The following is a 14,617-nucleotide window of genomic DNA, read 5'->3' as shown; positions in this document are numbered from 1 at the left end:
TTGTTATAAATCATAAAAAAGTCAATGGAGCAAAAGAGAAATAGTATCAGCAAGAGTCACAGGCATTTTGTTAGATTTATAACAGAGTTTGTCAGTATTAATCTAAAATATCTGGAAAGGCTGAAGAGGTATGTCTTACTTTGCACAATGATTTACAAAATAATACAAAATATATTGGATCTGCACCAAAAAAAAAAATTAAATCTGAAGATAGTAATGATAAAGGTTTATGGTTTAGTTAGTTACGTAGGGAGAGTATATCTCATTTTCATTTTATATAGAATAACTTTTATGTCACACCATATGACAATTTTAGGCACAAATGCAACAAATTGGTGAATAAATCCAATTTCCAATACAAAATCTAAAAAACCACAACTATTTTTGGAAATTCAAGAGTCAGTACAACACAACTCAATATTTTTTATGCCTAATATTTGAAGTTTAAAAAAAAAAAAATGTTTTTCAGGCTTATATGTCAACCACCCATTTAATAATATATAAGTGATATATAATTTCTCACAAAGGCTGGAAATGAAAAAAGCCTTATATTCAGGTGTGCAGAATAATTAGGCAGGTTTTCTTTTACAGGCAAAATGAGCTAAAAAAGAGATTTAACTCAGACTGAAAAGTCAAAAATTATTAAATACTCATGAGAAGAATGCAATACCAATGAAATACTATAAATTGCAAAGTTTAAGCATGACCGTTGGACAGTAAAATGCTCATTGGGTCAGTGGGGTCAGACAAAAACAGCTGGAGAAGAAAAGACACATGTTAACTGCAAAAGAATTAAGGTTAAGAATTAATTGTGAAACCATCAGGAATCCTTTAGTCTCCAGTGCCACCAATTTCCAGAACTGCAACCTACCTGGAGTCTCCAGAAGTGCAAAGTGTCGGGATCTCAGAGACTTAGGTTAGCTAAATAGTCCTGAAATATGACCCCCACTCCAGAATCTGGCAGTAAGTTTTGGAAGATCATTCCATATCTGCAAGACAGACATTTCAGGATAAGAGATGGAGTAAAAATGATCTTCCAAAACTTACTGCCAGATTCTGGAAGATGAATTCTTCAAACAGTTGTACAAGAGGATGTGGTGCTGGTCTCTCTCAATCTGTCTGTCTATAAAACCGATAAAAAAAACAGTCTTTAAGTATTTTATAACACTTCAGCTTGTGATTCTTATTAAGTGGGGGTCATTTTTTAGGATTCTTTAGCTAACCTAAGTCTCTGAGATCCTGACATCTTGCACCTCTGGAGAAACCAGGTAGGTTGCAGTTCTGGAAAATGGTAGCGCTGGAGACTAAAGGGTTTCTGATGGTTTCACACTTAATTCTTCACCTTAATTCTTAATTATTTTGCAGTTAACATGTCTTTTCTTCTCCAGCTGTTTTTGTATGACCCCGCTGACCCAATGAGCATTTCACTGTCCAACGGTCATGACTAAACTTTGCAATTTCTAGTATTGCATTGGTATTGCATTCTTCTCAAGAGAATTTAATAATTTTTGACTTTTCAGTCTGAGTTAAATCTCTTTTTTTTGGCTCATTTTGCCTGTAAAAGAAAACCAGCCTAATAACTTGAATATATAAGGCATTTTCCATTTCCAGCCTTCATGAACAATTATATATATCACTTATAATTTATTAAATACAAAATTAATAGTAGTTAGTAAGATTGATGTGGTTTGGAATTTGTAAAATGTGCCTGGGAAAAAAAAATATGATCAGAAAATCAACTTGCCTAATAATTCTGCATATGGTTTATGTGTGTTTGTCCAAAATTTCATTAAAGCATGTCCGAGAAGGAAGGTAAAGATTTAGGCATTTTTTGCTTTTTTTTTTTTTTTTGCTATGGGCCATTATCCCACCATGGTGAACGTGATTTCACAAAGTACCAACATCTTTGTTGATCCTGGAACAACATTCCAATCAACCAATCAGATTTGAGGGACAAGTTTACCCTTTATGTCATGTTTAGGCTTACAACCTGGGTTAGGTGCTTCCACAACAGTGTTATTCAACTATCACTTCCCTCTGATTTTAGGGATAAGTTATGGATAGGGTTAGGTTTAGGGGTTGGGAAAAGGTTAGGACTAAATTTTCGGACAAAATATGTTGATCCAGGAACATGTCTTACTTGGCAAAATCACGGTTCCATCTGACCACTGTCTTTATAAAGCTGCTTTGGGAGAAAATGTAATACAATAAGAGCTATGAAGAGATGATTTATAGAAATAGGAATTCCTGTCACATTTGCTGATATGTATGTAGGCTCACTTTTCCTTGATGGTAATAAATCATTTCATACGCCTATCAAAATGTCTCTCTGAGGTTTTCCAGTTTGAGAACCTCTTTACTAAAATATATACCAGATGAGCTGATTACATGACGTGACAGACTGATATTACCTTTCACAGAAATAACCAACTTTACTTAATTCTTAGAGAACAAATATTTATTTTTTTTCTAAACTTCATACAGTCTTGTAAATAAAAAATACAAATTAAAAAAAGAAAGAAATAGGATTGTCAAGGCTTTATATCTCTTAGGCATCATGTCTTAAAATCATAAATATTGTCCAATTCTTTAAAAAAAAAAAAAAAAAAACCTCGGAGTTCAATAAGATATTAAAATACAACATATCAAGTATAACATTTAAATATAACAAAAAATGCTATAATTGACAAGTTACACTGTAACTGTAAGGGAGTGCCAGATATCACAGCCCATTATGAGGCTTGTTTTGTTGTGATGTAACAGTACTTTGAACTAAATGACAATAGTTAAATAGTTGTTGGAACAGTACAAGTAGTTAATGCAAAAAAAAAAAAAAAAAAAAAAATCAGGTATAATGGAAAAATGTGTGCGGTCAGATATCTGTGTATTATTCAACCTTGTGTGGCATTAATTCACTTTACTCTGAATCTATCAGAATAATGATTGGTTTTATTTAGGACACTTGGTTTTACAGGGTTCTCCTGACTGGAAAAGTCCATAAACGCTAACCAAAGGGAACATTGACAGGGCACCCAACATAGAGCCCAGCTGCACCACAGCTCCACACCACACGAGGGCGCTGTGGCCTTCATCTCGCAGGATCACTCCAATAATCACCTTCACATAGGACAGAGTGAGCACAAATATGACCCAGGTTATGACCTAAAGAAGGGACAAAGAGAAAATGGAAATTATGTGACGTAGTTGCCCTCACATTACATTTGTGCTGAAGTATGTAGTACTGTGCACTGTACATCTTGTATATGTTGAATTTCTAACAAATGTAGTTAGAGTAGTAACTTACAATTAGATGCCCTTTTGAATTCTTTAAAACAAGGTAAATGCCAGTGCCAGTATATTTACTTTACTGTCACATTAACAGGTCTAAATGAATGCTTGCACAATATGGAACAACTATCACCAGTGGAAAGCATGTGTGTTTGTGTGTGTGAGCCTTACAATGAGAGCTGCTCCGAGGTCATGATTGATCAGCAGAGGGCAAGGGCTTAGTGCTGCCATGGCCATTATATACGCTCCAAACCCGGTGCCCGTCACTGTCAGAAGCGCCATCAGCACCAGAGACCTTGAACATAGTCAGGAAGTTAGATAAATTTGTATAACAAAAACATGTCAGCCAGTCAAACATTACTTGGAAACAGAATAGTTGCATACATTTTTCTAGTCAAATTCATTTCTTTTCAGGCACGTGCACACATAGACAAAAAAGGGGCTTGAGCACCTGCCCTTTTTCTTCCTCGAAAGAAAGTGCCCTTTTTTCTGGGGTGCTTCTTTTTTTTTTTAAATAAATAAATAAATGAATATATATTCCTCTTTACGTACAGCTTCCCTGTCAAACAAATATGTTTACTGAACAAAGCAAATAAAAAAATACTATATATCAGGTCGGCTTTGTCGAGTTCAGATTATTAATACATTTAACGCTGCATTAATAGTTTGTCCACCATCAACACATCTGCCTGATTTGATACTAATGAAATTTATGTCATATTATAATTTCAATTATTTTAATGTGCTATGTATTGCGTTTTGAACCATGGTAAAGATATCTGTAGGGCTGTCAATACCAGAAGAGGAGCATCCATGAACAGCATTATTAGACAGTTTTCTAAGGATGCACGATTTATTAAAGCTATTTAAAAACCATAATACAGCATTACATAATGCTATTCTTAAATCTATGCTTACACAGGATAATACATCAATAAAAGTTTAAACCCTTGCTCTGTCTTTGCATGTTTGATGACCATATATTCTTGTTGAAGAAATTACAGTGGCTGTAGCATTTCTATCAAAAAAATATTATTTATATAATGGCCAAATATTATAATTTAAATAATAATATATTTTTAATTATGGTGGTTGGCTTTAAACGTGGATTTGATCGTGCTGTGCTGTGCAGTGTAACAACAAAAATCAGCACGCTTTTGGCGCCCTCTGCAGGCATTTGTTATAATATATAATATATTTATAACATTTCAGGGGAAAAAACTCTTGATGTGTTTAAATATGCAGATTAGCTTATTTTGGTTAATTTAGAATAAATCTACAGATGCAAACAGACGGATGGTAGTAGGCTTAAAACAAACACCATCTAAATGTGTAGGGTTAGGGTTAAGTTCTTCCCATTAGAGTAAAAGAAGATATTAAAGCAAAAATAGACCAAAATCTTAAAATTGTCCACTACATGAAAGAAGTATTCAAATAACCAAAAAAATTAAAACAATTTATTGATTTGTGCAAAATAAACAGTACATAATAGTAAAACTATGTCCCTCTCCTCGGTGCAGTCATTTATTCTAAATATATAGCTACTTGAAAATAGTTACTGTTGTCTGCTCTTGTGATAAACTCTAGTGAATACTAAAGAAGACCATGATCTTTGTGTGAAATGATTATTTTGTAGAAATCTGTGGAGTATAAAACAATTGTGTGAGTGTAAGGGAAGTCCAAGTTGTCAATATATTTAAGGGTTCATTATTTTTTAAATAAATAATTATGAGAAGTGCCCTTTTTTCCACTTGAGCCCCTGCCCCCCAAAATGTCTGTGCACGTCCCTGTTTCTTTTTACAATATACAGGCGGAGATGTATACTGTGATGTATACTGTGATGTCAGTAATGCCTTAAAGGCCGTTTGACACAGTTTTCAATTAAAACCAGAAAACTTTATTTGCGTTTTGGCCGTTCATTTACACGACAACAGCGTTTTGGGGGACTGAAAACACAAACTTTTGAAAATGGGATTCAATGTGTACGTTTTTTTTTTAAATCAATACCATTTTTAGTCATTTTCGCAAAACCATATGAACGGGATCGTTTTTGACAATGTTGTCGACTGTACACAAAAAAAAAAAAGCAAAGTTTTTTTTCTTTTCTGGATTTATTAGTAAATTGTTGTCGTGTTGTTAGTGCTTGTGGTGGATTTCTTAAAACTAATCATAATTAACTAACATTTCTTTTTCCTTAAAGGCTTAACCATTAACTCTTGAGAATAGAAAAGTAATTACTAAGACTGAAAGTGTTGTGTGTTGTAACAATGGAAACTTTTTTTTAAGCTTGACAGCATCCAGATATAAAGGTGTATAATAATCCCATGACATATTGAGAAATCAACAAACTATTAACTTTGTGATTTTGATGATCCTGTGATTCAGTGATTCTGATCTAAATTTGCTTTGCCAGTAATAGGAAGGTGGAAGCTAACCAATCATATTAGACTGATGATAATGAGTAATACATCATGTTATTTTGACTGTGTGATGATGTACCTGAAAACCTGCTGTATTTTTTTTTTTTTGGTGGTGAGATTCTCTGAGATTGTCATGAGAACTCTCCCAGCCGTGATTAAAAGCATTCAAGGACATTTGCTGAAATTTGTCTGGGTTATTTACTGCGCAGCATATAGTGTTCAAAAGGGTCAAGATGTTGACCGACTTATAATTATAGAGCATCAATTAGGAGACATTTAGGGGCGTCAATTAGGAGACGACCCAGGTAAACGAAGGATTAGTTCACTCAGAATTAAAATTTCCTGATAATTTACTCACCCATGTCATTCAAGATGTTTTTCTTTCTTTCTGCAATCGAAAAGAAATTAAGGCTTTTGAGGAAAATATTCCTACTTGAGGACATTTTTTTCTGCATATAGTGGACTTCACTGGGGTTCAACGGGTTGAAGATCCAAATGTCAGTTTCAGTGCAGCTTCAAAGAGCTCTACATGACCCCAGATAAGGGTAAGGATCTTATCTAGAGAAATGATCTGTCACTTTCTAAAAAAATAAAAATTACTTAACCACAAATATAAATATACTTTTTAACCACAAATGTTCGTCTTGCACTATGCCACACATTGCGTAATCACATTGGAAAGGTTATGCATGATGTAGGCGGAGGTATTGAGGTAGGGCAAAAAACGCCATCTCATTCTCTCCTCCAAATTCAAAATTGTCCATTGTTGTTTTACCATTTTTTTTGTAAAGAGCGTTTGACTTTGTCTTTGCACATTTGCTTTGAAGACACTGGATCAGTACTTCCGCCTAATTCACGCGTGATCTTTCCTACGTGATTACATTGTTCATGCCACAGAGCAGTGCAAGACGAGCATTTGTGGTTAAAAAGTATATTATATATATATATATATATATATATACACACACACATTTTTTTTTTTTTTTTTTTTGAAAATGAACTTTAGTTTCTCTATATAAGATCCTTATTCCTTGTCTGGGATCATCTAGAGCTCTTTGAAGCAGCACTGAAACTGCAATTTGGACATTCAACCCAATAAACCCCAGTGAAGTCCACTGGAGAAAAATCCTGGAATGTTTTCCTCAAAAACCTTAATTTAATTTCTTTTCAATTGAAGAAAGAAAGACATGAACATCTTGGATGACATGGGGGTGAGTAAATTATCAGGAAATTTGATTCTTTAAGTCAGGTGCGTAGGGGAAAAATCTACCACATGATTTACCACAGAGAAATTTTGATGGCTAAGCAAAATGACAATATAACAATGATACAAGTGATCCTCCAGATTTTAGATCTAGCTATACTGTTTATAATGTTGTCAAGCATATAAATCAGTGCATCAGTGATTGTGCAAAGAGTTTAGAATGTACCCTCATTTGTACAACTCTAGCATGAAATAATACAAAGATGTTTACATTGGTTGTAAACTGTGGAGAGAGATTGCTCAAAACTGCACATTGAACCCCTGTGTACCAGTCAAAAGAAGTATAATTTGCAAGGATGTGTGTTCAACTGTGTGCGTACACTAGCGTACACATAAATGATTAAATTATTATTATTATTGTTCTCACCTGATTGGTACAAACATGGCAATGAAGCATGCCACTGGATTTGCAACTGAGGACAAAGTGGCCGCAAGATGATAGGCTTGATTTCCATACGGCAAACATGAGTAAGACTGGACTGAGGGCAGGACTGCATTGGTCAATGCATTGACCCAGGCCAGAACTACAAAAATGAAGACCAGCTCTATTCTGCTGTAGGTTCCTTTTCCAAATGAGCTGCGTCGTTTTATCACTGAGCCTTCTGTGAAATCCAGCATAGGTCTCTGTTCTGGAGTCTCACTGTTCGGGGATTGACTTATATCAATCTTCTCTACCCGCTTAGAATCATCAATATAACCTTTGCTCTTGTGTTCCCGTGCCACAGCTGGGTGGAGATTGAGTAACAGGAAAGCTCCCAGGCACACCATCATCATCACACTGAGGAAAAGGAAGAAACCCTGAGCGGAGAAGTTGGCTGGCTGGTAGTGTGCCTCTAGTTCTCCATTGAAGGATAAGTTCCCAATGCTAACATTCGCATTAGCACTTGCATTTTTACAGTGGACCACCCCTACACCTTGGATAAGAGCCACCAGCGCTGGGACCAGACCGCTTAGACCTTCTCCAATGAAGTAAGTGGTGAGGTACTGAGGCTGTAGACGCATCATGAAGGGCAAAAAGGTGACGGACGAGGTGCAGTCCACAACAGACAGCAGGAAGCTGAGGGACAGTAAGGCAGCGCTATGTTCACCATCTGCAAAAGTAACTTTGAGGTTCCAGAGGAAAGCCAGGAGTAAGGTGGCCACCACGCCGACTGTCACAATCGTGTAGATAACGGGCCGCTCGTCCAGCACGCCCGGTCTGAAGCGGTGCATGAGCGTGATGAAGAGAGGGCCAATGTTGGCCATCTGGATAATTATTGTGAGATAAGAGGGCAGGTACCAACCCTCAGGAATGTCATTGACAATCAGAGGCAGCTCCACCCACATCCCGTTAATGGCCACCCATGATCCAATGCCAAAAAGGCAGGCCAAAACATGTGTGAACAATGACATGATGAGGGCACTGATGTCCACACGTCCAAAAGGCAACTGGTTTTTCAAGGTTATCTGAAAGATGGGAGTACAGGTAAAGTGATTAGTTTTACAATAGCCCCTCCATTTCTTTGACTTTCAAGCACTGTTTTGATGTCAGAAAACTATACATATACTATAATGAAGCAAGGAGATATTAACAACAGTACTTCAACATTATGGTGTATAACATTAAAGAGAATGTGAGTGGCGCTCCATGCCACAATGCTTGGGTGGCTTGTTGCTTAGTGGTTGCTAAGGTGTTCTGAGTGGTTGTTAGAGTGCTGCCGAGTACCGGTTATTGGCAAAAATCCATACCAAAATTTTTTCGGGTTGCTTCCTTTGCTGGAGCAGCTGAGAAGAGTCATCTATCATTATACAGTACAAGAGCGGCCTCTAGAGGTGAAATAAAAACTATCACTGACGCCTCGAGTTTGTTTTGACGTGAGACTGTGCACTGAACCGAACGGGACATTTTTTACCTCTAATACACCACTATGTCCAACTGCCTTGAGCATCCGGTTGGTGAGGTCTGAAAAAGATGCGCTCTGATGACGGAAGTGATCTCTCGCGTGTATATGTCAATAAGTGCGAGCGATCACTTCCGGCATCAGAGTGCATTCAGACCTCACACACCGGATGCTCAAGGCAGTAGGACATAGTGGTGTATTACAGTTGAAAAATGATATAAATACTGTTAGGTTTCTTACACAAACCGATCGTTTCGTGTCTTAATGTGTCGTCACGAGCCGCAGTGTTTAATTTGGATTTGTCTGTGCATGTTTTTTTACTCTTATAGTAAAAAGTTAGTTAAAAATCATAATTTGTGTTCTACTGAAGAAACAAAGTCACCTACATTTTGGATGCCCTGGGGGTAAACAGATAAACATCAAATTTTATTTTTGGGTGAGCTATCCCTTTGATATTTATATAGGCTATTTAGTTAATTTAATATGTACAGTACATTTTCATGGTTCAGTGCTAGTTTACTCTAAGTATTTTGTTTGTTTTCATTTAGTATCCATTTTAAAAACTATCTGTTGGTTAAGTGGTTATCGGCCAGTGTCGCTCAACCTAGTTATTGTAAGCGGTAAAATCCACTATCGGTCGACCTCTAGTTGCTAGGATTTTTTGAGTGATTAAAGGTGGTTGCTTACTGGGCCAAGTCAAAAATCACTGTGATCTTCTGGTCCCTCCTTCAATTTAAATCTGGGATTTTTTCAGTTGTTTTATGGTCCAGGGGTGTGTTTCCCGTACAACGATGTAACTCGCTGCTTAACTACCATGGTACCAGGCATTGCTGGAGAAAATAAATAGCAGTCACAGTAACTTTCATTGTTTGACTTTGAACCACGCTGGTTCAACAATAGGACTGTTGTTAATGACGTCACACACAGTGCAATTTAGTGTTGTCAAAAGTACCGACTGCGATACAAATTTTAAAAATGTGACCCTTTGAGCGGATTCGTTAACACCTCTGATTGGCCATTGTGTTCAGCACTCAACATAGGGTGAATTTCAGCTTGATTGCAACACTTTTTTAAAGTCATCTAAATGGCAAAATGTGTCCCGGTCAAACTGAATTCACCCTATATGTCTGTGATTGATACAATGATCAACACATGGGAGAGTTTGAAAGCACATAGAAGTGTTTAAATTTGAAAGCGTTTTGAAAGTCTTTTGAAAGCGAGAGCGTTTGAAAGCAGGCATCTATCAGTGGATCGTGTGTATCTGTGTAAGCGCTTGGTGAAGAGCGTCATTGATGTCTATTTACAACATGATTTTGAAGCATTGATCATTGCAGCCAATCACGGACATATTTGTTGAGCGTGTCAACACAATGGTCAATTTATGAATCCGCTCAACAGCGCTCAAAGCATCACATTTTTTAAATTTTAGTACTTTTGACAACACTAGTGCAATTAATGCCAGATTTCATAGTTCATGTGCACAAAAAACAAAAAAATCATGTAAACATGCAGTATGCAGTAATTGGTGTACACTTTACTCTCTGGTCATTCATTCAACAGCTTTCTCCACAAAGTAATTTCTCAGAGATGCTGCTGTAATGAACATGGCATCTGTGGATTACTTCACTATTTTTGATGGCCGTTGTTTTGTTTTATCTGATGTTTAAATGGCCGTCTCCATCGTATGTCATACTCCGGGGTTTCCTTATGCATTTCTGCACAGACACTCTTAAAAAACGGCACTGATTGTACTGCATGTTAGGTTGGTTTTTGTGCCCAAGAGAGTGATCGATTTAAATCCTTGTCTTTTTAACTACTTGTCTAACCACAAGTCAAGAGCTGCACTTCCAATCACACAAGTTTGCAATGCTGTTTGTTAATGTTCATTGGAACGATGGTTTTGGGAAATGTTGACAACAACAGAACCTACAATAGTTGGCTAACTAATATCTTGGCAAACGCACTTAACTACAAATTGTAAAGCAGTGGTGCCCAATCATGCTCCACCTTCATGCAGAGTTTAGCTCCAACAAACCAGCCTATAAGTTTCCATTAGTTTCCTGTGTCTCCTGTCGAAGGCTGCAACTGTTCTTAAATAAGACATTTTAACTGTTCTCAAATAAGACATCCTTTATGTTCAAAGATCAATTCATTTATAAAGCACATTTAATACAACAAATATTGACCACAGTGCTGTACATGGGACAAGGCAAAATTACAGTAACATCAAATTCAAATTCTATATCAATACAACACACAATCATAAATAAAACCTCAAATTCAAAGAGTCATTAAAGGGGGGGTATGATGCTATTTCATGTATTCTGACTTATTTACACTGTTAAAGAGTGGCATTCTCATGCTAAACATGGCTAAAGTTTCAAAACACGAGTTGGATGTATGACAGAGTATTTCTGAGCTAAAAATACTTCCAAATCCTCATAAACGTTTTTTTCGAGTATGGGGCTGTGTGACATCATAACGGTCGGAATGCCTTGTACAGGCACTTCCCCCGGAAGGGAGTGTGCGCACATGTCGACCAGAGAGAGAGAGAGAGCAAGAGCATGCCCATCAACGCGCGTTCGGCTTTACGGAAGTCGTCGGCAGCGCTGCACAGGTCACAGGACTTCACAAAATCAACAATGTCTCCAGAGAAGTGTGTTTTCGGTTGTGAGGGAAAGATAACTTTGCCCAGAGAACCCAACGTTAAGTGAAGCTGAGAGTTTTTGTGCTCACGCACTACATTGATGCGCTCTCGATATTTGTTATTAAAATAACCATAGCAACGGATAGTTGCAATTACTTTGTTATTTGTTAAAATTAATGGAGAATATCTCATGTTTTTCCGTGGCTGCTTGAGCCCTCAGGGATAATGTGATGGTGTATTATTGTATGTGTTTAAATACATTTGTTTAGCTGACCATTGATAGCTTGCAGACGATCGCTACGCAAAAGCTCCACGTGCTCGTGACTCTTTAGCTCCGCTCTCAGGACTCGGCTGTTTTCGGAAAGACTCGGTACAGCGTATGTATCTTTTAAAAATATGATAAAACAAAAGACTTTTTGGAGATATAAAGGATGCACTACTACTCTATAGGTACTCAAGATTAAAAGATTGAGATTGGCAGAAACTGTGTGTGATACCAACTGGAACTGAAAAACTTCAATAGTATTGTCAGTAAGGAAGGATTCAAAATTTTCTCAAATCTTTGCTAAAAAAGGAAGCTTTGGGACTGGTCTATAATTGCACAACACATTCTTATCCAGATTTGACTTCACTCAATAACTTGTTTTAATAACATTGTGGGAACAATATCTAGAGGTAAGCTTACGTACAATATCTGAAAGCATGGATAAAGAAAAGGGCTCAAGATCAGACAACAGAGCATGAGTTACAGGTATATCCATAGGCACATCTGAAAACTGTTGTATATTCTTTATGACATATGCGGCTGACAAACACAATCTCCGGAGGACGCAGCCTTCGAAATGAGACAGAGTATGCGGTTCTGAAGACCCTGATTAGCTGGTTCAGGTGTTTAGATGCGTTCACGCCATGTTGTAATTACCGCAATTACGTGATTTCAATTTGTAAAAAGCATTCATGTCCTTGTAGAGCTCATAATTACAGCTTGTAAGATAGGAGTTTTCTGAGAACTCCATTTTGTACCATGTGACCGCTGTACCAACTGACAGCAGCAGATTCATTTAAGCATTGATAGTGTTGCTATAGAAATGTATAATTCCCAGTCCGAGGACGTGAACAGCTCCATATAGAGCGTCATGTGTCATCCCGAGACTACTGTAATTAAGACATGGTGTAAACGCAACATTTAACATTAATGACACAAACCGCAACAGGTATATTAGGCTGCTGTCACTTTAAGACTCCACTATACTGACCTGTGTTTTCTTTCTTAACTGTTTACGTTCACTAAAGTCCTTTTTGTCGAGCCCTGCAGTTTATGTACAAGTTTGACTCAAGTTATTTAGTTAAATGTAACCAAATTTACATATGAAGCTAAACTAATTATCCTTCCCACATTATAAAAAAAAATACTTAAATATAATATATGACAAGTAGTTTGGATGGCTTTTAGTGGCTTCGCAACAGCGGGTCCCTTCACAGTCTCGTAATTTTTACTAAGACGTCCTTGGGCTGAAAAAAAAAGAGAGGATGATCCCTGGTATAGATGTATAGAATCGGAATTCTACATGTGTTAGTCAAAAGTATCAGTAATTAGCCAATACTAAACCTAAAAAAACAGACAACAACAACAACAAACATACCAGTCTTTCTACAGCATAGAAAGTTCAAAGTATATTTGAACTGCTGTCTGACAGAGAGGTGACTGCATTGTAAAAAAAATCAGCACATGCTCTATGGAGACTGTGTGTGGCATATAGTATGTGCTTGTGAACAGTTATGCAAATTCCCATCCTTAGCATACATTACTAATAGCATACATAACTACATACATACATTACACTTAAAATATAATATTTTCTATTTACTTGGCTTTAGCAAGACCCATTTTTTACTCATTTTGAATTTTTGCAGTGCTATTTTGTTATTTGAAATCACATTTGTCAGAGATGTCACATGACCTTCTCTATTCAAACTTACAGTACTAACACCATACAACAACACAGATTACTTATAAACTCATAATACTACACCAACAGTTCCTGTAATTACCTTTGTATATTCACTGTGATGACCTTTCTTGTTCTATGACACAACCATTTCCTTCTGCTTGATTGAATAATTCACCTCATTCACAATAACCAGTTTGTGAGTGGTTACGAACTCTCCAATGCCCTTGAATCTCTTTTTGGCTCATTGGTTTACAAAAAACACTCATGGATAAATCCAAAGCTACACAAATATACATCCCACCTGATTCTCCTGAAGTTTCAGTACATTCTGACAGCAGTTTCAACAGCCTTTAGCATGTGAGTTTGAGCTGGGTTTTTTTCACTCCTGTGTGCTCCTTGGCTCTCTCTCACTCTCTGATATTCACCTGATGGTAATAAGACCACGCAGGCGCGAGCTGTGAGAAGCAGGGGTCCTTTATCCCAGTGGGCTAACATTCAAAACCATGTGCTCAACTGCCTGTCGGAGAGGGAACAGGGAAAGCAAATGTAAGCATGACGCAACTAACCCCTCCCCTCCCCTTCTCTCTCTCTCCCTCTCTCATAACAACCTTGACGTTGATCTAAAACAGGAAGTGTAGCTTATTACATGACAGAATCTGAACTGACATTGAAATGATCCTTTAACACCCACTCAACAATTAAAAGTATTTTTTTTTACTTCCTAAATATGGGGTAAACAGTATACAAGCTCACAGTCTTTTATTAAACAATGGTTTTGAGAGGAACACATGTATAATTTGTGTCTCTTAGCAGAAGTGCACTTAACTGCTTTTAATTTGCACTTGTAATATACTTCAAATCTTAAAAGTATATATATATATTTTTTAATAATAATTTCAGATAATATGAATGAAATAAAAGAGAGTACACTTTCATGACTAGGTTTATTAAAACACTAACAAAAACGTCTCGTAACCCATGTTCTCTGAATAGGGAACAAGATGGTATGGGGAAACGCCCTTGGGTAGTGCTGATTTTCTGAACCTGTATAAAATCACACCAACTGCTGATGGTGCAGGCGCCGTCTCTGCAGCGCTACGTCACTCACTCTTGATAGAGTGAAGGCATCATCTCCCCCTCGGATTTTCGCTTGGCAGCAAATGTAG

At 37.0% G+C, this 14,617-nt stretch overlaps 1 protein-coding gene across 3 annotated transcripts; it reads right to left on the bottom strand.

Annotated features, from left to right (window-relative positions):
- Positions 1-2,480: 2,480 nt before the first annotated feature.
- On the bottom strand, positions 2,481-13,971 carry slc52a3-2b (solute carrier family 52 member 3-2b). Of its 3 annotated transcripts, XM_067400306.1 has the most exons (5): positions 13,753-13,971; positions 9,540-13,011; positions 7,340-8,418; positions 3,460-3,583; positions 2,481-3,162 (listed from the first exon to the last, which is right to left on the bottom strand). In XM_067400306.1, the coding sequence occupies exons 3-5, from the start codon at positions 8,362-8,364 to the stop codon at positions 2,950-2,952; spliced, it is 1,362 nt and encodes a 453-aa protein (XP_067256407.1). In that variant the 5' UTR covers positions 8,365-8,418; positions 9,540-13,011; positions 13,753-13,971; the 3' UTR covers positions 2,481-2,949. The 3 variants fall into 3 exon arrangements, with proteins under 3 accessions (XP_067256407.1, XP_067256387.1, XP_067256397.1); XM_067400286.1 differs by lacking the exon at positions 9,540-13,011; XM_067400296.1 differs by lacking the exons at positions 9,540-13,011; positions 13,753-13,971 and adding an exon at positions 13,552-13,743.
- Between the last annotated feature and the right edge of the window lie 646 nt (positions 13,972-14,617).

The sequence above is a fragment of the Chanodichthys erythropterus genome, chromosome 2 (assembly GCF_024489055.1).
Source record: "Chanodichthys erythropterus isolate Z2021 chromosome 2, ASM2448905v1, whole genome shotgun sequence".
Classification (NCBI taxonomy): Eukaryota; Metazoa; Chordata; class Actinopteri; order Cypriniformes; family Xenocyprididae; genus Chanodichthys; species Chanodichthys erythropterus.
The sequence above is the reverse complement of the archived record's forward strand: the minus strand, read 5'-3'. Positions and strand labels throughout refer to the sequence as shown.

What these genes read in the sequence shown, in the direction of transcription:
- slc52a3-2b (XM_067400306.1), bottom strand. Translation starts at nt 8,364, where the DNA reads ATGTCATTGTTCACACATGTTTTGGCCTGCCTTTTTGGCATTGGATCA. An exon ending in GCCATGTTTGTACCAATCAG is followed by an intron (nt 3,584 to 7,339) that starts GTGAGAACAATA and finishes ACTATGTTCAAG; the next exon opens with GTCTCTGGTGCTGATGGCGC. An exon ending in ACCTCGGAGCAGCTCTCATT is followed by an intron (nt 3,163 to 3,459) that starts GTAAGGCTCACA and finishes TCCCTTCTTTAG; the next exon opens with GTCATAACCTGGGTCATATT.